Source organism: Pungitius pungitius, chromosome 9 (genome assembly GCF_949316345.1).
Source record: "Pungitius pungitius chromosome 9, fPunPun2.1, whole genome shotgun sequence".
Taxonomy (NCBI): Eukaryota; Metazoa; Chordata; class Actinopteri; order Perciformes; family Gasterosteidae; genus Pungitius; species Pungitius pungitius.
In genome coordinates, this window is record NC_084908.1 from 615,775 (window position 1) to 641,308 (window position 25,534).

Sequence of the window (25,534 nt, forward strand, 5' to 3'; positions counted from 1 at the left end):
CCCCGTCACGCCGGCCGACATGGCCACACCGCAACACCAGCGGCGGCTTGTCATGCGCGGCACGGAGGTGAGCTGCGACTCCGGCGGCGACGGCGCCGTCACCGTGCAGATCGGCAACAGCGCGCCACGCGTGCACCCGCGGGAGCCACACGCGGCCGCCGGCAGGGCTGTGAGCAGGAAGAAGCCGAACCTCCACAAATACAGCATCTCTTCCAATTGCAGCTCGGCCGACTCCAGACCGGTCGGGGTCCCTGCTCCGAGGGCGCGCAGGAAGGCCCTGCCGCTGTTCGAGCGCTCCGCCGCGCAGTGCTGGGACCCCAAGTTCGACTCGCCCATCCTGGAAGATGCGTGCCAAGAGAGGTGCTTTCCCCAGACACAGCGGCACCTCCGCTACGTCCTGTTCTACCTGGCAGTGGCGGCTGTACTCTGGGGGGTTTATTTCGGTGTCAATAGTGACCGGTGTGACCCTGTGACCTTTCTAGCACCCACGGCCTCCTTCCTGGTCCTCCTGGCTCTGCTGTTTTTATTCACCTTGACCCAGGCCTACACAAGGCTGTACAACCAAACCGCTTTGCTCCTGATCGCAGTCACCTTCGCCATCACCTTAGCTCCTCAGACACAAACCGCTCGCTACGCTGAGCTGGAGTCGGCCGGCGGCGGGAATGCTTCATTTCCCTCGCCCGTGCCCCCGCCCCCGCCTCCGTGCATCTCCCCCGTGGGAACCTTTTCCCTGTGCATGGAGGTTTTGTTGTTGTTATACAGCGTCCTCCATGTTCGCCTGTATGCCTCGGTCACGCTGGGGCTCCTGTACTCGATATTGTTCGAGGCATTGGAATGGCTGCCGTTGCTCCAAAGGAGTTATGACACTGCTTCATGGCGGACGGGGTCAGCGGGGTCACGTTCCGATTGGGAAGGCGACACCCTCCGCTGGCTCGGTCCGGCCAAAGCTCTGCTCCACCTGTGTGCCCACGTCATTGGTATCCACCTGTTCATCATGTCGGAGGTGCGTTCCCGTAGCACATTCCTGAAAGTTGGCCAGGCCATCATGCACGGCAAAGACTTGGAGGTGGAGAAGGCCCTGAAAGAGCGCATGATCCACTCGGTCATGCCGCGGCGGGTCGCGGATGAGCTGATGAAACAAGGTGACGATGAGGGAGGCGGTGAGAACTCTGGCAAGCGCTACTCCTCTGGCGCTTGCTCCGCCTCGGCCGTCTCAGTGGGGGGCGCAGGTGGCGGCGGAGCCTCACAAGCCCAAAGTGCCACAAGTGCCAAAGGCTACCCTCAAAACAATCACAAACGCAAGAAGACCTCCATCCCCAGTGGACAGATCATCTTTCGGCCCTTCAACATGAAACGCATGGAGCCCGTCAGCATCCTCTTTGCGGATATTGTGGGTTTCACTAGAATGTCGGCCAACAAGTCTGCGCCCGCCCTGGTGGGCCTTCTCAACGACCTGTTCGGACGCTTCGACCGCCTGTGTGAACTAACCGGCTGTGAGAAGATCAGCACTCTGGGAGACTGCTACTACTGCGTGGCCGGCTGCCCCGAGCCCAGGCCGGACCACGCCTACTGCTGTGTGGAGATGGGCTTGGGCATGATCCAGGCCATCGAGCAGTTCTGCCAGGAGACCCGCGAGACCGTGAGCATGCGCGTCGGCGTCCATACGGGCACCGTCCTGTGCGGCATCCTGGGAATAAAGCGCTTCAAGTTTGACGTGTGGTCCAATGATGTCAATCTGGCTAACTTGATGGAGCAGCTGGGCGTGGCGGGCAAGGTCCACCTGTCAGAAGCTACTGCCCGATTCCTGGACGACCTTTACCAGAGGGAGGACGGGCAGGTGGCGGAGCGAGCCGGGCAAAGTGTGGTGGAGAAACTGAAGGGTAAGTGGCTGCTCACCTCCAGCTTCCTCTGAAGGCCCCAACGTGAATTGAGTGTTAGATTGCAGTGACATATATTACTGTATATTAACCGCTGTCTGCAGTTTGGAATGTTTGAAGCAGCGCAGGCCTGTGTCGTAACCTTTTAATTTTACAAACGCACCACATGGATTGTTTCACAAAATTATAATGATTTCCTTAAATGCCTTCTTCTAGCTGTGCAACGACCCAGTGTCCCGTTTTGCTGGAGAATTCTCACTAAACAGAATGTGACGATTTGGTGACATCTGAGTCAGGCCTGTTCTATATCAATAGACACCGTAAAACAAGGTATTTTGCAGTAAAGATCCGGCCACCTCTTGGAATAAATACTGTTTTTAATCAACTCTGTTGATCTGAGCTAACACTCAGTGCAAGGTCTGGTTTGTATCTCTTGACTGTTGTGGTGGGCCAGAATGTTTGAGCTGGAGATTGCTTCCGTTAATGCTGACCGGCTGACCGGCTTTACTGTTCTGAGGCAGGTACCGGACTGGAATTCAGTGGATTAGACAGGAGTTTATTGGGTCCACAACGGATGGTGAAACGGGGTGAGCGACTAGACGGACACGTCACAGCTGATGCTCCTTTCACTCCCCTCCGACCTAAACGCACGCAAAACATACTGTGTCCGTCTCAATGCTCCTTGGGTGCAGCATCGGTGGAACGACACTCTCAGCAGGAGGTTCCTCATGGTCCTTCTGATCGGAGAGCGTTCAATGGAAATGGACAGAGAGATTGGTCATTTCATCCCAGGTATTCCGGTAACGCAATGGTTAAATAGTCTATTTCATTACATGGTTTCAGGAGCTCTTTTGTGGAAAAAGATATTTGACAAATGAAAAGCACTATACGTTCTTAGATGTTTTCTTTTTTTTTTTTTTTTTAGACAACATTATTGTGTGCCACGATATTTTGATGCACAATCTGTTTCCAGTGAAAAGTGATAAATGATTCTATTGGATCATCGACCCTATCATCCGTCCTCCTGTCTGTCTTCCTTCCACACATCTCCCTCTGCTTTCCCCCGTCCTCGCCGCGTCCCTCACCTGTCAGCCAGGCCTCAACATGTGGTCTGTTGCGTAACGCCGCTTTATTCCTGTTGCTATTTAATCTCGGGGTAAATCATTAGTTTGTCAGTAGTTGTATCAGCAGTGCGCTGAATCAGTGTGATGTATGTCATGGATTTGTCCATGTATGTCCCACCACAGTGCGGTACATGAAACGGAGACTGTGTCAAGGCCGCATGAACTGCCAAGTCCAAGCATCTGCTGTATCTATTTAATGAACAACGAAGGGATGAGTCATACCCCTGTTGGTTAATGCATTAACTATGAAAGTATGCAGTGAGGATTCAGAATAGGCTAAATAAGCAACATTTTTATGCATCCCTGTACTTCACGGGAGGGTACAAAGTTCGTTATTTCAGAAAAGTATACAAATGCACTTGTATACAGTGTATATTGTTATTATATGCACGCTAATAGTGTGTATCTGATCAAATATTATGATGCAATTATTTTAACTGTAAAAAGAACTTGAACTTGTTTTGCTTCAAATGCGTTCCATTGAACGGTGGAATTTGATCACCACAGAAGCCTTAAAGTGACCAAACACACCACACCACTTCCATGTTGTTTAGTTTCTTCTTACAACTCAAATCCATCATTTTTACTGTGAATCTGCCTGTCGGTGTGTGTGTGTGTGTGTGTGGTTTTTCGAAGGCCTTTTGATTGAAGAGCAGTGGGAGCAGTGAGTTTCTCCCACATCTGCTCATAGGAGAGTTTTTCACTCTTGTTTATTGTGCAGTCTTTGCCACATCTTACCCCTGTCTACATCCAGGGAGTTACTAAGATATTTACACCCTCCATTTTCCTGCTTTGCCCTGTGGCCGATGTCTCCCTCTTGTCATATGTTACTCCCAGCTCCCCCCACTCGTCCCTTTCTGTCCTTAACACACGGCAGTCTTCTGCCCCGGGTTGCCTGTAGACGGGACACATTTTTCATCACAGCTCAGTATAGTTCAGGATGTTTTTATTTTATTTCCTGAGTCTTGAAGTGCTTTAACGGTACAATAGGTCCACACTGGCACCTGGTCAATTGGAGTCCAGAAGTGTGTGTTTTGCACGTGCAGAAACTGGGGCTTGTGTTGTGTGCAGTGTGGTTTTGTGTGTGTGTGTGTGTGTGTGTGTTGCACATGTACACCGATGTGTACAAACAGACCTATTCTTCCAGTGCAGACGGAGTGTTGCTTTGGGAAGTTCATGCCCCGGGCTGGTTAGTCTGAGTTAAATCAAACATGTCACTAAAACATGCAGAAGCAAATGGCAGAGCGGCCACAGTGGGTCGTGGGCTTTGCTCTTCTACACGGTTTCCTGGTGAAGGTAGCAGCCTTTTCACAAATGCCCTGCACCACTTCATTTTGTTAATAGCAGGAATTTTCTTCCAAAAGACACGGCCTGAAGTGGCACATTTATTTGTTTTGCACCTTCCATCGACAAGGCAGTAGGAGGCCGAGAGGCATTAGGAGGAGACATAACAGATGCACAAGGGAATAGAAGACATTTGGTAAATGCCACAGGAGTTCCTGGTACTGTGCACGCTGGCTTACGTTCATGGCTCACATGGATTAATGTTATTGGTTATGCCTTTTGTTTCTTCTACCAAGAGAAGTATAAATACATGTTGTTAAAGAGGGCACATCCGTCCTCAGGTTGGTTGATTAAATTGTTTGTTTAATTGGTGTTCTAATTGATCCTTAGAACAATCAAAAATAATTATTTGCAAGTCATTTTAAGATAGTCATACCCATCATTGACTGGTTTCACTACAATGAGTAATAATTTATTTTAAAAAAAATACAAATATTATAACAAATGTGATTTAATACATTTCCAGTAATCTGAGATGTTCCTCTACCTCTGAAAAGGTCGCGTGGTACTTCTGAGGTCATCCCTTTTACATGGAAAGCCGTCGCCGGGAGAAACTAAAGGGATTTAACGTTTAAGTTTCTCAGCCTTCTTCAGCAGATCGTATCACAGCCGTAAAGAGCTACAGCAGAGACAGTAAGTTGTTGCATTGGCCCGTGTGTGCCCACATGTTTTATGACAAAGATAAGACACAGAGGACATCCAACTACACGGCGGATCAAAGTCCTTAGGTACACAGATGAACATGTATTCACTTTTATGAAGTTAGTTTTATGGCTGAGAAGTGAGCACACGAGCTAGAATCCACTTTGGGGTTTTTATTGTTGACTTTGTAGCGTAGCGGCTTCGCATGCGTCTGTCTTTTAAATGTGCGTTTATGCCGAGCTGAGAGGAGACGGTTGCCCTGAGGCCTGTGACCCAACACGCTGTTGTTTCGGGCCCTGCTGCTTCTACCTCATTGGTCCACAGCGACGCCGCTTCTACGGGGTTCAAAGGTCAACTGTAATCTCTCGAGTAGTCTTGCAAGCGTGTCTGTGTTTCTCTGTCTGCTGCCGCTTGTCGCTGCGCACGATAACGGAATGAAAAGAGAAATGGCATCCAGTAGGCGGAGAGCTAAACATGGGGAAAGAGGAAAGAGGACGACCACGCAGGAATGTGCACATAAAAATAAATGACAGTGGGATTTTTGCAGCGGTAATCGGCTAGACTCTGGTTCATTTTGCTTCAGCATCATTTTTACTATTAGTTTTGTGGCTTTGCTCTCTGGAAGGCAGTTAAGAAGTTTCATTTCATTAAACCATCCGGCGAGCTTGTCAAATTCAGCAGGCGTGTCATGCTCCTCGTGATAAAGGGATATGAATCAATTGAATTTAGTTCCTCATTTTTATGAAGCCGTATTAAGGATTGTGTGGAGGTTGAGGTAATGGACCTACAAAAACTTGCCTAATGTTGTTCAACATCATATTGGGTACATTCTCATTAATGTATGTGTGTTCAAGAGAGAGAAACAACATCTTTCTTCTCTCCCTGTGACCCACCCCCCCCCCCCCCCCCCACCCGGATGTGACCACACTTTCTCTCTCTTAGAGGATCTGTGCTGACAGTCTTTTCCTCTCCTCCACAATTGCCTAATCAGCTTTTTTTTTTAAATTATACTCATCCACTTCTTGAATATTTCTCACAAAAACCTTGTCACTCCTATTCCTCAAGAATGTGTTGAGTCAAGTGCGTTCGTGTGTGTGTGTGTGTGTGTGTGATAAGCGTGCCCAACCCTGTGCTGTCCTAGCCTGATTGGATGTGTATTGTGCAAACACATGCACTTAATCTTGAACTAGTCCTTCCTGGCAGTTGATACAATTAGCTATTTTTAGTCCGAGTTCCTTTCTGTGAACTGATGAGTCACCCTCTCATGAACTGGGTTCAATTGACAGGCCTGTCCCATCAATCCAACCTGCCTTTGTTTGTGCGCGATGGAGACCAAAGGTGACTCACAATCATGAGAGTTAAGTCAGTCAATGCAGAACAGTGTTTGGACAAATTGTATTTAACTCACACCAAAGTATTCTCTCATTAGAAAATAAAGCCTTGCAATGAATCACTGGGACCGGTTACAGGCCGCACTCCCTCTGCCTGGTCTCATCCGCTGTTTCAATACACACAAGGTAACTTGACTTACATTTTATTCACTGCCACCACCCCAGAGTATTTATTTTGCCCTTTCAACAAAACGTGTTAAGATATTTCAACATTAATATTGGTAAAGCCCGCTTGCCTAACACTCGGGTCGTGTGAAATACAATGAAGATCCGATGCTTTATCAAGGTTTAGGCAATAAACCTAAATTCATAGCAAATATTACAGGGGCAGACAATGCATACTAGAGGAAGAGCGTGCACTTTTAAAAGGCCCCTGGCCCAGTGTGAACCACAAACATTGTGCTTCTGTGGCCAGCAGCACCCTGACCAACAGCACCCTGGGAGTTTTTAGTTTTGTCTTAAATCGCAATGCGTTCATTTTTCGTCATTTCTTTTTTTTTGTCTGTCGTGCAAACTGCTGGTCCTCAAAGGATGGCTAGTGTTGGTAATTCACTTCCTGGTGACTAAGGTCTATCTGACATTCTTGTCACTGTCACTAATTGAACAGCTCATGCCCAATGTAATCAAATCTGCACTGGTTTGTGTGTGCGTGTGCGTCACGGCTCTTTATAAACTTCATTTTCATTTAACACACTTTTAGCCACGTTAACTATCTCCTATTTATCTGCAAGTTAATCTGTATTTTGTGTGTGTGTTTGGAGAAGTTTTTTTAAGATTCCACTTTTGCGACAGCTGTGTGTGGCAACAGCAGCTGTGTGTGTGTGTGTGTGTGTGTGTGTGTGTGTGTGTGTGTGTGTGTGTGTGTGTGTGTGTGTGTGTGTGTGTGTGTGTGTGTGTGTGTGTGTGTGTGTGTGTGTGTGTGTGTGTGTGTGTGTGTGTGTGTGTGTGTGTGTGTGTGTGTGTGTGTGTGTGTGGAGCTGTGTTAAACAGCTGTTCTGAATAATACATACGGTGTGCTGCTTCAAGCCTGTTGAAAAATCCATGAGCTTCCTTTGCACTGGTTTATAGAGCTAAAGAGAGGGAGAAAGCAAGTTAACAGCTAATGCAGGGAGGGGGTGAGGATGATATTTGGCCCATTCGCTAGTCTGACTCAGACTGCGGGTATTGGCCCGTCATTGGCCGCCCATTTCAGCGAGCGTTCTTCCCCCCCCCCCCCTTCCGCCACCGTAGCTGCGCCATCTGTGTTACAGAGACGGCGGCGCTGCATCGTGTGCGTCGCGCTCAGACGGCTGGAATCGGTTTGAAGAAATACGAACAAACAAAAACGTAAACAAGTCTGACCCTTTTTTTTGCATGGAACCAGAGGAATGACCGAGGAATACCAAAGCAAAGCAAAGCAAAGAAAGCGGGATCAACGCACGGAAACCCTTCATTTTGTGGAGGGGGGGTCCTAACAGTTAAAGTTTATTCATACCCCCCCCACCCCCCATAATATGTGTGGGACTGTCACTGTAGTGACTGTTAAGATGACAGTTATCAGTTAGCCAAAGAAGGCTACCTCACCTGCAAGGTGTGCCTTTGTTTCCTTAACCTGCCTTCCTTCCAGCGTGTCCTTTGGTTGGAAAGAAGTCTCTTAAAGTGCAGTGTATGTAGGTGGAGAATGACCATAGGCAAAGGTGACAACTTACGGACATTACTGCTACACCACTTTCTCTCTCTAGCATTGCAGAAGCTTAAGGGACGTCTGGAGCTTCACACGCTTCCAAAATCTGATTATGAACACTGCCAAAAGACAAAGGTGTGGGAGCGTGGTTCCGGTGCGTTGCTACAGTAAAACACCTATACACTCACACGCATCGTCAGAGAAGGCCGGCCTTCACTGTGGCGTGAACTCTGCTATAATGAGGCCTTAGAATCTTGGTATCAGCAATTGGATCTCAACTTGTTCTCAACAAGTCTTTGAAAGCATTCATTCCTGGAGTTGTATACCAGTGATTGGATCTCCCAAGATGCATGTTAATGCAACGTCGAAAAAGGCCTTCTACCCTGATGGAGGTAGGTGTTGAATATTGATGCAATTTAGTGGACTTGCAGCTGCAAGTGTTGCAGAAAAATGTCAGTCGAGGGCTACTATGAACGGCATTTAAAGCGCTGCTCCCTGGTAGTTTGTGGAAGGAGTGAGTTGTGTAACATTAGGAGAGAAAGAGAGAGAGAGAGAGAGAGAATATGTTTTCTGGTCATGAGACTTTCCCAAGGATTTCCCACAGTGGAGCTTAGGGCAGCAGGTCAGTGGCATCCAGCAGAACAAATCCCACCATGCGACGGCTGTATTACTCAAACGAGGCCTATTAAAGTGCATTTGTGCACCGCGGAATGCTGGCATGCTAAAAGAAAAGACCTAACCAGTACAACAAACTGTGCTGCGTGTATGCATGCACATGTACACCGCGATACACTGTTTGCTCATGCATGAAGTGAAGTGACGCGTCCGCTGTCATTGGCCTCCCCTTAGCAGAGGGACCAAGGTCCGTCATTCCTTGCTCAAGGACTGTCCTCTGCCACTGAGCGACAGCCTCCCCGAGAGAAACTCTGATGTGAGACACTAAAATGCCCTTTTAACAGCCGTGTGTGTGTGTGTGTGTGTGTGTGTGTGTGTGACGCAGTGACAGTCCGAGTACTTCACTGTTCCTGTCAATCCACTGCACTAAATGTCACACACACACTCGTAGGATCATCTGAGGGAAGATTTTGAAGGAATTAAACCGGACGAAAACATTATTAAACAAATGGTCCAAAGTTATTCAGAAAACAGCCAAGATGGGCTTGGTTTGGGTCAATTTCAGACTGCTGTCTGTTTATGTATGAAGTCCAAAAAATAATCCCGTTAAAGACATTTCCCGGCCCAGATGTGTAAGCGACGTTGTTTCTCATTGCGTTCGGGAACCTGTAGTCTTAGTCTTGGTCCCTGTTGGAACAGGTCCTGGATAACATAACCAGGGATGATCTGACGAAGGCCTCGTGTTTGTCCAAAACCGAGGAATTCTGATCCGCTACGCTGCCAACGGAGGCTCCATCAAGTCCCCAGAGTATGATTTCAAAAACCAGATAAAGGAGGTGGAGAGACAAAAGAAAGGGCGCACGTGGGGAACTGATGGTACATAAGAATGGAGGGGGAGGAAGGATGCATGGCTGGGAGGGAGGGAGGGAGGGAGGGAGGGAGGGATGGGAACGTATTTGAAGGAGGATCATGCGAGAGCCTCGTCTCAAGGTTCCGTCAGCGTGTCCAAATATGGAGGCATCTGCTTTTGCACTAGGCCTGTTCTCAAGACCCGCCACTGACCAGGGAGAAGACCGGAGGGTAGGGAACAGGGGAGGGGGGGGGCACATCCAAACGGGACAACATGACAGCAGAGACAAGATGGAGTAGCTGGGTATAAAAATACACCGGTGGTGAGAGACATAGACGAAAGACATAAGATTTAGCAAGACAAAAGGGAAAAAAGGTGAAAGTTTGTGCCATAGTGGAGCAAAGTTGGACAGCGGGAAGGCCAAGTCTGTGAAAAGGGAAAACAAGTTGAAGTCTATTTTTAGTGCTGCAGTTGTTTATTTTCTGATTATTCCAAGCAGCCAGATGAAAGTGAAGAATGAGAGAAAAGGTCAGAGGAATCTCCAGAAGAGAAGGGCAAGTTCTACCACTGCCCGTCTCTATTTGTCTTCTTCTGCCTCAGCTTGGAGGCCTAATTAGTTTGAGTCAATTTTGCATGTTGATGTTACTCTTGGTCTCCCTCTGTAGCTCGTGTTCACGCACATCTTCACTTCTCTGTGTGTTGGGAGCAAAAGGGAAGCCTGCGACCTCTGGGTCACTAGGGAGGATTTTTGATCATGTGCTTTGAAGCCGCCACAGGGTTCAAAGGTGATTTGTCAAGAAGTTCATAGTCCGGTTTGGGATGTTCCTGTGGGGATTGACCCAAAATGTCAGGCCCGGTCTGAAATATTCACCGAGACGCTGTCACACGGGGACCACGGAGCTGGGCCACATGCCCCCTGTGTGTGTGTGTGTGTGTGTGTTTGTGTGTGTGTGTGCGCGTGTGTGTGCGATTTTGAGAAATTGTTGCAGCAAACATTCCTGTGGTTAATTTTCTAAATGTATCGAGGATATTTTTTTTCATGGACTAATTCACTTCCAGCACTAGTGCGATGAGTTTAAATCTGTACATGTTGCTGTGTAAGTGAGCTTGGTTTGCTCATTTTGGGATGTGTGTGTGTTTTTGTGTGTCTATGGTGTGCGTGGTCTTGTGGTGTACATGTGGAATGTGACGACTCAGCTACGCTTCCTCTCTTTACTGATGCTTCTGTTCATTCATTCACGTGTATACACCCTTTATATTTAGTCTTGTGGTAGTAACGCTGTGTGTGTGTGTGTGTTGGTGTTTGTGTGTTGTTGATGATTTGTGATAAATGAGGATATGTGGGGCGAAGGCGACAACACTGCAGACCACTACGTTGGATGAGTCACTCGTTTGAGAAATATTTGATGGTGATATATCCAGAGGGGCCAGTGGCATATTTCCTGGAGAGGATGTCTGGTGTATGAAGGGCTGCTGCGTCCTCTTGGAGGCTGCTGGGGGTCGAATGTGATATTCAAGCAAACCCAATTGTTCCCCACAAAATGTTCATGTGTCTTCAAGTGGTTATTGCACAATTGTTTGTGCAGTATTGGGTATAGATAGTACACTGTACATTGATTCGATCCCTCATCGAGGACCGTTTGTTACCTCGTCTCTTTAAAAGGGAATTGGCTGTTTAAATAATATTTTTTGGATTTAGTTTATGTGTAATGTTGACAGTCTTTTGAATGGCAAACATGGAAAACAGGCACAAATGGTATGATGAAGCCCCAGGGACCGTTGTGTATATGACTAGGTCTGATTTGCATGTGTCTTGTAGTTGAAATAGAAGTTACTGTCCTCAGCTGAACCTCCTCTGCGCCACCCAGCTGGTTTGAATAAAACAATACAAAACCATTGAGCTGCATTGAGACCTTACAGTGCTTGTGTATTTTCCACAGCGCTGCCTTTACACAGAGCATGGAAAGGATCGACACACACACACACACACACACACACACACACACACACACACACACACACACACACACACACACACACACACACACACACACACACACACACACACACCAATGTGTTTCAATGACTTTGGCTGCAAAGACTCAGTAAACTATTTGCTCTGTTGTGTCCTGGAGCTTAGATAAATGCACAAGATACAGTGGCAGTTTATTGTCCAGCTGTTGCTCAGGCAGCTGATGGTCAGAGAACTAAAAGACCAGTGAGTATGATGTCAAAGCTCTAAACACCTTCGCCATTGAAGGTTTGTATGGAGAAACCTGTTGATACAGTTATGAATGGAACGTGGAAGGAGTAAAGGAACGTGGGTTACGTGATATTTTCTAGCCTTTAATGGACATGAATGTTAAATCTAAAACTTTTTTTGTTCAATATATTAGTTAATAATTTGTCACTTGAGTAGCTGATCTTGTCCAACATCAAGCTATAGATAAAATAAGTGTGATATTAAACTTATATTTTAACAGATTTTTTGAAGCTGAGTGATTGATACCTCTGACAGTCAGACACATAGAGACATTGATTTATTCAGATATGTGATGAGGATTTGGTGACGTTGTTCAATATCAACTTCAGGAATCAGGAAATTGCCATCATATGTTAGACATACATGGAAACTGACTTGGCGGTTGGTGCGGTTGATCATAAGATAAGGAAAAGTATAGATAAGCTACAGCTCTCTTCTTTCCGAAAAGTCCATGTCACTCATTGTAATGTAGACATGGACCCATTGTTAATGAAGTGTGTTTGTGTGGATCTCACACACGGCCTTCGGCGCCCGCTTGGCGAGGGGCTCCAACCCTAAGTCAGGGCTCTTGTTGGCCATCGGGCCGAGGATGCCTGCCAAGTCGACAGTGTCCCAGGGCTTGGAACAAGACACACAGTGATTCCTCCCTCCCAAGATAAGTTCATTGTTAGTTACACATTAATAACTCATTTCTGCAGACACAGACGGTGAACAGAGCGCTGTGGGGTCACTCGGTGCTGACCATTTGTGTCACAGTGGATAACTATCTTTTTACATTTGCATCTCATGACAGATCAGCCCTTAAACATGAAAACAATCATAAAACCAAATCATACAGATGGACTCTAGCTCTGCCAATAATGTGACCAATTAGACCTATGTCTTACTTCACGACGTTGAAATCAAGAGGTCAACGATTGCGTTGCACTTTTATTGTTAGTAGTGTTGTGTTCTCGACTTCCTCGTGCAGCAGGCCCTTCCAGCTCAAGGTCTGTCATCAGAATAAAACAGAACAAATGGTTGGGGTTCAAATCAAAGGATGTTTATTCCTAATAACGTGCCACCATGATTATCTTATATTTACCAGTCAGCTTCCTGTGCTCTCAAGCCTTGCTCAACATATCTAATGACAAAGAAAAGCGTTTGTGGCTATTAGGGTGAGGGAATGCTTTTAAGATTCTGTCTTCTTCCCAGTAGTTGGTTGGAAAACCTCTGCAGCATTTACTTGAAATGATTTATTAATTACTTAAGTGTATGCATGTGCGCGTGTGTAGCAGTTAGATTCACAAATAACTGTTGCAAACATTCTGCAGTACACAAATTGACTTGTGAACACACGCGCTCAACATCAGACTGACGCACACGCTGTCACGTGAGCGCCGGATGCTCATCTGTCACACTCATAGAGGTTGAAACATCCCCCACATACAGTATAATTAGCCTTTTTGTTTAAAAAAAAAAAAGAAGAAACTTGCGATGCCCGGACCAGGTTTCTTCGTGACCTGGTTACTCTGTCAGCCATCGACATGCTAACGGTGTTAGCACCTTTTTAGCTGTTTGAACAGCGAGGCCAGCTATCCAGGTTACTCTCTGTTTGGACAGGCTGATAGTGCCTGGCTACGGGCCACGACTCTAATCCACTGTTTGTGTATTCCCTTGTTGGCCCTACGCTACTGTGAAGACAGCCAAAGCTCTGGGCTAATGTGCAAACACAACCGGTGAAACACCCGGCATTACGTTACCCCCTTATTTTTGGTGTGCATGTTTCTGATTTTTTTTAAAGTGAAAAATCTTTTCACAAAAAGTCAAAAGCAATGAAGGCCTGTCACTCAGAAATGATGCGTGTTGGTATGTCGCTGTGAGATTTTACGCTGGATTTAATCTGATCAACATCCAACAAGCTCTAAAATGAAGAAACAGATGCTATTAAAAGCATCTTTTAAGCAATAACCAAAAGGTTACGTATATGAACCTTGGAATTGAATCATTCAAATTACAATCGCTTATTGTCCTGTCGAAGCACTTCTTGTTTCAGGATCCGATAATAAAAATCCGGGGATCCTCTCGTTAGACATGATCTGTTGCTCTGTTGCCTGTTGAAAGAATTGTGTCACGATCAAGCGAGGATCTTTTCTTCTTAAGCAGCATCTGACGGCGTCGCTCACTTAAGGTGCGGTCAGTTCAAAATCTCTCAACGTGGCAGCCAGTTAGCCAGTTGCTAACGATGCTAGAAACCCCCCAAAACCATGTTGTTCAAACGCCAACGACAACGGCAGCGCTGACGGAGCCTTCCGCCGTTTCCCTGAGTGGGAACCCCGGGGATCGGGCTCAGGAGTCAGCTAACCGGTTGGACGCGCTCACCTGCACTAACACGCACTACAAGCACGAGCGCTCTGCCCAGCTATGTCGACAAATCCGAGATGATCGGATTACATGCACACAGTCCCTGCTCAGGACAACAATACTTTAAAAAAAACGGTTGTTTGATGCTAAATTAATGATGTGAAGAGAAGGCTACCGAACCGATCAAAGCCGTTGGGCGTGAGTTCTCTCATTTATTTCTTGTGCTTCCCCTCAGGCCTGAAAACCTACCTGATCTCGGGAAGGCGGCTGGAGCTTGAAGCGCAGTGCAGCTGTCCTCAGGCGGGGGTCGGCTTGTCCTCCTGCCCTCAGGCCCGAGCACCGGACCTCATCCCGGGGGGGGCACAGGCTGCAGAGGCCCTGCTGCCCCACCAACCTCCAGACAGGATCGCTGTGAGTCTGAAGAAACCAAACCTAACCAAGGATAACTCTGCTATTATTATTTGATGGTTTATGGATGTTTTACAATTTGCCCATTTTGCATGACTTTGAAATGAATCTAGTCATGAATGAATTAGTCTGATTTCATTGTCATTTAGGTGTCGGGATATTCTGAAACTGCTGCTGTGTGCTATGTTTTCATTTGTCCCCTTCTCCCACCACTGTCCCTTTGTCTGTCCAGCCTCCCTTTGTGTCCCGCAGTGGGATCTTGGAGCAAGGTGAAGATGTCACTGTGCTGAACGGCTGCCAGGAAGAGCACAAGACCAGCAGTGCCAAGGTACCACGCCGGGGTTCTTGCACATCCTTAAGAAACCTTAGAAAAGACATTCAATTCACTTAAATATAATTCCTTTTGCTTGGATGAGTATTAAAATGCTTTCATCAGTCCTGCAAAAATGCAAAGACATGGGAATTAGGCTTTTATAAATCCGTCCTCCTCCATATGCTGAAGCTTGTCCCTCTCCTCTCCACCTTCTCATCCTGATCCAGTTCATGCCAGGTCACAGTCCTCGAGCGGCCAACGGCCTCCTGAGTCCTCCTCTGGAGGAGCCGGTGCGCGCCAGCCAGAGCTCCCTGTGCAACATGCTTCAGGAGAAAGAGAAGAAGACTAGCACCAGCACGGGAACTGGCACCAGTCTGGGCTTGGCTGGCGGCTCCGGGGCGGCCGGCAAAGGAATGGATCACTCCGCTCTGATCCAGCTGCGCGCCAAGAACTCCCGAGAAAAGAGCGACGTCCATTTTGTGGATGTTATCAGGGAGGACAGGTGAGCAAGGAGGTTGAAGGTTGAATTTATGAACTAATAATTTCCCTCATGGGTAACTGATTTTCCACGATAAGGGTTGTAGAGGGAGTAAGGGTGAAGGGATTATATATTTTCACAGAATGATGTGAATGATTAAAACCTCTCTACACAATGTTCACCATCTCAACTTGTGTTTCTATCCACACCAGCTACCAGTCAACCAGAGGATACTGAATAGCATGAGATTGATACCTTCACCCTCGCATATTACATGTGAAACAAGTGTTTGAGGACGCGTAAATCAACACTAAATCAAGTCCTCAGGGTGCTCGTAAAAAAAGGAATGGTTATACAATAACTTGATATCGCTACATTTAGAGTCCGTAGGAGAGCATGTGTGTATGAGCGGGATTGCTGTGTATAACTGTATATTAGCTCATTTATTGCCTTGTTTCTCTGTGGTTCATAGCCTGATGAAAGACTACTTTTTCAAGCCCCCCATCAACAAGATCAGCCTAAACTTCCTTGAGAGACCGCTGGAAAAGGCGTATCGCAGCAGCTACAAAGAGGAGGTACCCACTGCCATCATTGTCTCACTCAGCCTTAACTCTAGGTTACTTAACAATAGTGTTAGTAGGGATATATATATATATATATATATGGTGTGATGTGAAAGAAACCGTTTTTCCACACTAGTGCAACACATTGTGACACTCACAGGTCCGGCCTACCTGGAGCTCACAGCCTTGAAGCCCCCTTCTGTTACATTACTGTTACTGCAGCTCAAAAACACTGACGTTCAACCTCTTCAGTTCACTCCATGCTGATCTACAGCAATGCTCATTTACAACTCGTTTGGCTTATCAACGCAAGCACAACCTTCAACTGCATTTAGTGACACCAAACAAACAAATTAAAACTCAATTGAAAATGTTTTGGATTTTGAGTTGGCGAAATGACGCTTCCTTTACTCGGCACCAATCACCATGTTTTCTTTACACAGAACGTAGGTCAATTTTCACCGTTTGACGATGTTTTACTCTTTCAAGAGTAAGCGAGACAAAATGAACACATAACGTATATTTCCCCCGAGCATGAACACATGACACGCATACATGAACAACAGCATAGTACTGCATAAGAAAGAAATATGATTTCCCCCCGAAAATTGAGCCAGTGATGTCTCCCCGTTTGACTGCAGGTGAAGAACCTGGTGCAAGTGCAGACGTTTGCGAGCACCACCTTCAGCTCCTTCCTGGATGTTCTTCTCAGCTGTTTTGTCTTCTTGTCCCTGACGCTGGCCTGTTTCCTTCCGCCTCTGGTGAGCCCAGCCTCCGTGGGCCCCCCAGCTCCCGCCGCCTTGGCCCTGGCTCCCCTGGCCGGCCTGTTGGAGCTGGCCTCCCTGGTGCTCTCCATACGGTGAGGCCGAGGGGCTGCTTTTGTCTCTGCAATTATTTTCCCTGGCAAGAAGGACCAATGAAATCTAAGCGTTGGCATCATTTAGAAGGATCTGATAACACTTTGGGCTTGTGCTGCTGAAAGGTCATCCTGTGTCTGGTTGTCCTCCTCTGCTGCAGTATGGCCTTCTACCTGGAGAAGGTGATGAACTGTACCCGCTCCCTGCTCCTGGTGGTCTCTGGATGGGTCCCCCGCCACGTGATCGGGGCCGTGTTGGTCTCCCTTCCTGCCATCTCTGTCTTGTCCCACCTCACCCGCAGCGCCCACCTGCCCCTCCAGGTACACTGCGAAAGACACATTTAGTTAAATGGTGGATGGACATTTCAGAGGGTCAACTAGAATTACAGTATTACCTTTGCTGTTGCACTACATCCTTCTCTGTTCCTTACTAATATTAAACAAAATGGCTGCTGCCGCTGTTGATGCTGCTGTCGCGATCGCCATTAGCAGCTGACCTGACGCGGGTTGGCCCTCACTGACTCACTGAGAGCAGTTTGAAGCCAGAGATCTTCGGGAGGCCAGCGGGACCGTTTTAGGGACTCGAGAAGGAAAACAGCCCGGGGGGGTTCAGGAGGCTTCGTCTGTGGACCTTGGCACACAGAATGTTGACATGTGAGAAGATTGAGGGCAGCCGAACTCCTCAGCATCTCTTCTTGTGCTGTTTGGATTGAAGGCCGTCTGTATGAGTGCGATCCTCTCTTTCCAGCGCGGAGCCAGCGGCTGCTGGCAAAAATGTGCGCTGTTTTCAGATCTTGTTTTTAAGGAACTTTCAACACCGCATCTCTCTATCGCCGTCCCTCCCACCCCGCTCTGTCCCCCCCCCCCCCTCCCTCGCTGCATCTCTTCGGGGCCTAGCGGATCAAAGTGGTAGTCCCAAGGAGAGTTGTTAATTATTAGACATGCCGTTCTCCGGACTGCCTTTGAAGCTCTGACTCGGTTTATATTCCATTTGTCATTCATCTACATTTCATTCAACTGCTGCAAAAGAAAAAGACCGTCAAAACTGGGCTGAACAATTGATCAATATTGTATCAATACAAAATGGCCTACTGCAGCTTTTAAAACTTCTCAACTATTTGTAGAAATTAATTATTAATTATTTCTTTAGAAATCTTAAAGAAATGTGTGTCTTGTATTGGTTTGGCTTTAAAGGTATACTGAGCGGCTCTGTCTCTGCAGGTGACCACGTTCCTGTGCTGTGCCACCATCTTGGCCATCATCCACTATTGTAACTTCTGTCAGCTAAGCTTTTGGATGCGCTCAGTCCTGGCCACTTCCACAGGGGTCGCCCTGCTGCTGTTGCTGTACATCCCCATGCACAGGTACAAAAAATACCAAATGCACACACACACAAGTCACCAGATGCATACAAAAGGACACACATGTTTATAATATATGCACTAGGTGTGGCCTCTCACATTCAATTAAAAGACCTCATAGAAGGTCTCACACATGTGTGAAAGCACTGATCATCATGTAGTGGTAGAAAATGAATGTTGAATGTTTTAAACTGATAGATATACAATCCTCATTCACCATTGTCCTTGATAGACAGGTTACGTTTATGCATTCATTCATTGTTCTCAAACATTGTCATTTACCCATTTGTTCTCTTACTACTTAAGTCTATCTCCTTGTTCTTCAGCCAGTAAAAGAGGATTCAATATAATCTGGATTACGTTCATTCGTGTGTGCGTCTCTATGTGACCGTTAATTTCTCGTCACTGACACCACTCTCCTCGTCTTTCAGCGCCGGGAATCACAGCTTGCCAGGTCAAAGGTGAGTGTCTCCGTGGAAACAAGGGGGACAGTGGATGAGTGACATTTGAAGGGTCAACAGAGATGACGGCTTGCTTTTCACATATTCTATAACTGCAGCTGTGTCCGTCTGGCTTTTAAATTATTTTCTCACCTATCCTCCCTCTCTCTCTCCCTCTGTCTCCCCCTGTGTGCACCACCGCTAATAGCTGCTAAATGTCAGTAGTGGTGGAAATGACTCATACAATTGGGACTGTTTAATTTTTTTTTTAATTAAAGTTAGCTGACTACTCCTTAGAGGCTGGACAATTCTCTTCTCTTCTTCTTTTTTCTTTATCAGATAGCTTTTTGATTGCCAGCTGAGGCTTAAAGGACACACACTGTGCTTGAATCCCACACTGCTGTTCAAACAACATAATTGAATGAGCCACTGTTGCACTTTCACGTATTTTCAGGCCCTTATTAGTCTGCCACATAAGGTGTTTTTTAAAGGACAAATATCCATTCAAAGCTTTTCTTACATTCACTATGCCTATATGTACCCAATTACAAAATAAGGATCTTACAGCACTATTTTGGTCTGTCCACTGCAATGTACCGCAGCTTGCTTTCTAAATAAAGGAGATGACACATTTTTTTCATCTGGTTGGAATAAATAATAAATGGATAATGTTATCCCTCATGTATTTGGACTCAAGACTGGGATGTTCGATCTCCCACAATGCTTTTTGACGACGACCCCAAGAGAAGCAGGAGGATAACCGAGCTGTTTTCAGTCAAAGATGAACCTAGTTAGTCATTTCTTGACTCCGCTATGATGAATTTTATCCCTTTGGTAACATTGCTAGATTAAAAGTAACCACTAGCTTGATGACCTTGAGTGACTGACAAGGATCAAGTATCCTGGTGGCATGTCATCTTCATGTAGCACACAGCAGGAGAAGCAAGACAACATTTTTCAACCCTTCTCAATGCTGTTTTCTGCTGTTTCTGGGTTTGCTTTGCTGGTCTTGAAACACTTTTTCTTTTCTTCTGTTGTCTCCGTTTCCTCAGACTGAACGGCTCCACGTCCACTGATGGTGACTCAGCATTAGTCACACCTGAACCTCCCCCGCAACCTCTTGACCTTCTGGTCCCGGAGGCTGTCCTGGCCTTCTTCCTGCTTCTTCTCCTGGTCTGGTTCCTCAACCGTGAGTTTGAGGTCAGCTACCATCTCCATTACCACGGCAACGTGGAGGCTGACAAACACCGCTTCAAGATCCAGACCATGCGAGACCAGGCTGAGTGGTTACTGGGCAACATCATCCCCATCCATGTCGCTGACCAGCTCAAGGTTTGGGAACATTTTGAACAAATATGTACCAGACTTCATCAGAACAATGCCCATTACATTAGTTTTGTAATCCACAGTACACCATTTCAAAGGAAACCCAACAATACCTTCTTCTTAAAAGAATAAAATGATGAGCATCGTCATAGATATGAAACCGTTTCACCACATTTCATCGTTTGCTCAGGTGACCCAGAGCTACTCCAAGAATCATGACAGTGTGGGCGTGATCTTCGCCAGCATCGTAAACTTCAGTGAGTTCTACGAGGAGAGCTACGAGGGTGGAAAAGAGTGCTACCGAGTTCTCAATGAGTTAATTGGAGACTTCGACGAGCTCCTCCGCAGACCCGAATTCAAAAGCGTGGAAAAGATCAAGACAATCGGGGCGACCTACATGGCGGCGTCCGGACTGAACGTCCGCCAGCTGGCTGAGGACGAGGACGACTCTCCGCACGCTCACCTCAGGGCGCTGTTCAACTTCGCCCTGGAGATGATGGGCGTCCTGGACGACTTCAACATGAACATGCTGGGATTTGGCTTCAAGCTCCGGATTGGGTTTAACCACGGGCCGCTGACAGCGGGGGTGATCGGCACCACCAAGCTGCTCTACGACATCTGGGGGGACACGGTCAACATCGCCAGCCGCATGGACTCCACCGGGGTGGAGTGTCGCGTGCAGGTGAGCGAGGAGAGCCACGCCGTGCTCCGTGCCATGGGCCTGGAGTTTGACTACAGAGGTACAGTTAACGTTAAGGGCAAAGGTCAAATGAGGACCTTCCTGTTCCCCAAGAGCGGCGAAAGTATATATCAGGACCGCACGGAGAAGGGCGAGGGCCTCGGGATCTCTTCCGTGGTGTCGACCGTGAATACGACTCTGGGATCGGTTCCCCCGGCAGCAGCTCCTCCCCCCTCCTCCCATGACGCCAGTCCCCCTCCTCAACCGCAAAGTGCCGCAAGGCCTTCAAGAGCAGCGCCGCAGCCTGTGCGAGCAAAGTCCACAGAGGTGAGGGGAGAGGGATATAGGGACCCTCCGCCCCTCCCTGGGCAGCCACCTGCCACGGACCCTCCCCTCCTTCCCCACTCTGAACTGGGCCCAGAGCCTTGTGCCGTGCGAGAGCCCCTCCAGGTGCAGTCTGCTCCTCTAGCACTTCAAGAGGAGGAGGAGGAGGAGGAGGAGGAGGCCAGCGAGCTATCGAAACTCAACGAGGAGTTTTATGCTCGTCTCTGATCCCTCTTCCTGTGACTTCTGTCCTCTTGCCCCCCCGGGGGGAGTCACTCTGACGCAACCAGTAGCTAAGGACAAAAGGCTACTGATGTGCTTGATGTGGTGGGGTGGGTCAGACCTGTGTTGATCACAGCAGTGCGTTGGGGTAGAAGACGTAAACGGGCTCAGAGAGACCAAAGACTGTTGGTGATGTTTTAGGTGTTTTTTCTTATTTCCGTTTGTGTTATTGAGTGCCTTCATGACGAGAACATTGAATGAACAAATATAAATTACTGAACAAAGTTTGGACAACAGGACATGCTGTGGACTCCTGCTCCATGCTTGTATTTTCAATGCAAGGATTTCTTAAAAGAATAATTATTGTGCCATCATTTATTTTCACTTGATCAAAGTCTTGACCCTACTTAAGGGAAGAATATTTTAGATTTTTTATATGGGGAAGTGCAGCATGATGGGCTGAACAGGGAATTATGGGATGGATGAGGGAATCACATGGAGCAGTTTTAATGTATGTATTCTGCTTTGACTTGAGGGCTTCATACAGTATTCATGCTGCGCTGTAGTCTCAGTAAAAGGAGACACGCTACGCAGCAGACTGCATACATTTTAGTTTGTGTAGCAGCTAAATGCACATTTTAAGCACAGGTCTTGCACATTGTTTTCCCGACCACTTGTATTTGGAAGTTATCCACGTGAAAGGCTGATAAAATGGCTGCTCACGTCTTCAACGGGAAGGTTGAAGTGGCTCTTAAGAACATTCAAACAGGGTTCTTTTCAGTCGAAATGAGTTCAATTAAAAGCACAACTTTAAAACAGATAAGGGAATATAGATTTGGAAGAACAGTGTTTTTTTTTATCTAATTGAGATCATCACAAAAGCAGGAAGGCACTTTAAATGGTGCGGCGATGGTGGTGCGTGGAGTAGAGCGGGTGTGCTGGGAACCAGGAGGTGGCAAGTTTGAACTTTGGCTGCCCTCCATGTCCCATGTCGATGTGTCCCCAGAGCAAGACACCCAACCCCCAAATGTTCCCCGGGCAAAACATGGGTTACAATGCAATGAGAGTCACTTTGGATAAAAGCGTCAGCTAAATGACATCTAATGTAAATATTCTTAAAAGGAAACTCCCCCGAGATGTCTCTTTTGAGTATGAAACACAATCCCTACTATCCCACCGTAGTATTTTTTTTTATCTATGTCTTTTTCCTCATAGCAGACATTAAAGTAAGGACAAGAGCAGAGTGAGTTGGAGATTTTCATTTCAAATTCGACCTAACCCCGAGGCCAGCATGGTGCTCCTGGGCTCTGTGGTCTTTGGTAGATGTTTCTCAAACAGGAACAGGGGCTTGATTTGTCGAGGATTCTTTATCCATCAGCTGTGCATATTCACTGCAGCCGGATAATGGATGTGTGGGATTGACTCAAAATTAGAATGTGTCGACCATTTGTGTTGTAATGAAAGAAGATGGCACCCAGTGCAACAATGTGGCTAATGGAAGATGTTATATTTGTTTTTGCTCAACAACGGAGCTCCAAGGCACAGAGCCATTAGAAAAATTAAACCGACTACACAGGCAATACTTTGATCGACCGTTAATTTGATCGATTGGGCTTTTTGTGGAATTTATTAACCGTAAGAGAAACGCCAGACTCGGGGTGGCGTATAGAGGGGTGGTCATGTGTAGTGGGCCTCTGATAGTCCATCACTGGGAAGCTATTGATACAGAGGAGAGGGGGGTTCAAATTGCTGTTGGTTAAAAGTTTCAAAATTCAGACCAACCAGTTTCTACAGTGGAATCTAAAACCTCACGCTCCGATTTAGTTCCCATCGTTGCCTTTATCGCCAGGAGACAAGAAACAGACATTGGTTCAGATAGTTTTCCATAGTTGGGTATTGTCTGCCTTTAGCTGTGTGATTTGCTGTGGAAAGGGTGAGACTTTTAACTTGATCCAGTCGCAGCCTTTATACGTGGGGGGCTCCATACTGTATCAATATACTTCAATTGTGCCACTTTAATTGAGTAATCTATAGGTGCAGTGCAACCTAAACTAGCTGATTGTTTCGTGGTGCCTAAAAAGTATGACTGTATTCTTTGAGTATCCTTATTTTCAGAACATTTTTTATCATGCTGTTTCTTATAATGCGGATAGATTATGATTATATATTTGAGGAGATGATGCTGGTTGTTTAAAGATGTTGCTGCGGTTTTCTTTCACTTTTTTAGTTCTTTCATTGTGCCAATACCTCGCTGCCTGCTTGAGTGAGGTGGTGGCGGCATTAAATTGAATAGCTGGCACGTCTGTTGTTCTCACTTCATGCTTTTGTCGTTACTCCTTCGATCACTTGTTTCCCCTCTGGACTTAGGATGCGTGTGTGTGTGTCTGTGTGAGAAAAATATTTCATCTCTACTCCGAGTCAAAAACAAAGAAAAGATGACTGTAGTACGAGGCAAAAAGAAAACAATCAACTCCACTGCCACTCACGAACTGCTATTTTGCCTATGCTACTTTATCAGTGGAAGAATGTAATGAACTTAGTTGCATCCTTTTTAAAATGAGAAAAAAAGTCTTCAAAGTTTGGTAAGTTGATCTCGCAAACACATGTGACAGGTCCACATTTGGGCTTAATGTACCTCGAGAGGCCACAGAGATACGGAGAGGAGGAGGAATCTGCATCTGTAGTTCACCATTGTGCACTCCAAACATACACACCCAGGGCCTTTTGAATTAGGAATTTGTTTAACCAACATCTATGAACTGTAATTTATTTCCTATCAAATAGTCACGATGAGAATAGTTGCAACAATCCAAAGATGTTTCTCTAGAAGCTGTCACTCTAAATCCAGATCAAAAGTATCTACAGGAGATTTGCTTTGTTTGCACGAATCATTTGTCATCACTATTAAAATATTTCCCAGATTGCCCTTCGGCCCCCACGTTGGTTAGTTAATCTGTGGTGATTTTCAGGACACGTCACTGAAGCCCGAGCTTGCACAGCAGTGACATGAACAGGGCGTAGTAGATTAGAGATGTAGGGCTACCCCCCCCCCCCCCCCCGTTGATGGGCGCACCACCTCTCCAGTATCGAGCGTCTGTAGACAAGTAAGAATAAAATATTTAAGTGAACACGGCTGGCTCTGTTATCTGTGATACTGTGTGTGTGCGCGTGTGTATTGGGGAGGGGGGGTCGTTTTTATTCAACACACTACAGCTTCAGTCTGACACCATGCTATCATTCTTTTGTTGTTTCATTTTAATATAATTATTTCTACACTAATGTTGAACAATAAGTATGTACTGCAGGAGCCGTTCACTGAGCTTTGCCCATTTAAGGTTCCTTTGACTGTGTCCTTCTCTCTCGGTGTATCGATGGTGTGTGTATGACCACATTTGTTTTGGTTGTGTCAGAAAGTGTCTTGAGAGATCCAGTTCACAGGTAACAGAGCTCCAGAAAAAAAGGTGTCATTCACGCATTCTCTTCAAAATAAAAAATGTAAATTTGCTTTGTGAAAGAAAATAGGGGGACGTTTTATTGGCACTTCTGAATTAATCACAGTAAAACGGCATCGCCTAATCACTCATTTAAATTGTGTTGGCTCCACATATTTCGTTATAAATTCAACCTGTATGTGTATTGAATTACACTGGGATAGAAATTAGTTGGTTGATTTTAAATCGTTGTGTATTTGTGTTGTGTTCATGAATGAGATGTATTATGTATGTTTTTGTGCACATTACCCATGTATCATTTATCAACACACGACCGTAATCTGTACACATTTGCACAAAGCACTCAGTGTTTGTACATTATTTTATGTCACATGTGATTTTTTTTTTTTATACATGTGCATGTGTCAGATTTTGCCAGAAAATCAATGAAAAAGCAACACGTATTATCAACTTGTTTCAATGTGTGTCTGTTTAAGTGTGAGAGATATATTATTTCAAAACTTTTTTTTCCAGTATGAGAAATAAATCTCCCAGCAGAAAACAGTGGGGTGCAATGAGAAATAGGAAGTGAACATACATTTGTGGTGATTATGGCCTAATTATAAGACTGAATTGCAATTTTGATTTATTTTTGCTAAGTGCTGATGTCAGATGTGAACATTTTTAAGGAAGATAGTCCCAAATCTGTTAAAAAGGGTGGAAGTCTTTGATCAGCCGATCATCTTATAGGTAATGTGCTATCTTCAGTACATTTGACTAAATATTCAATGCCGGAACCTACATGAGTTAATGACAAAGCAACATGCCACACAGAACTCAAATGAATCCAATAATTAAATACATAAATAAAGTTGAATAGAATATTAAAATAGAGCTAACTCTTGATGTACATGCAAAATGACTTTTTAGACTTGGACTCTGCGTCTCTGGCGGGGCTGCAGCGCCCCCAGCGGCCACCGGGGGCGGTGTTTTCACGCAGGGCGTGATTGCGCGGCCCCTC

General features: G+C 46.2%; 1 protein-coding gene across 1 annotated transcript; it reads left to right on the plus strand.

Moving 5' to 3' along the window:
• adcy9 (adenylate cyclase 9) lies at positions 1 to 25,530 on the plus strand. Its single transcript, XM_037472255.2, has 11 exons — positions 1 to 1,880; positions 14,348 to 14,523; positions 14,753 to 14,848; positions 15,061 to 15,335; positions 15,784 to 15,886; positions 16,516 to 16,733; positions 16,892 to 17,051; positions 17,952 to 18,094; positions 18,523 to 18,552; positions 19,584 to 19,863; positions 20,048 to 25,530. Exons 1-11 carry the CDS (start codon positions 20 to 22, stop codon positions 21,086 to 21,088), a joined length of 4,383 nt encoding a protein of 1,460 aa, XP_037328152.2. The 5' UTR covers positions 1 to 19; the 3' UTR covers positions 21,089 to 25,530.
• The last annotated feature ends 4 nt before the right edge of the window (positions 25,531 to 25,534 follow it).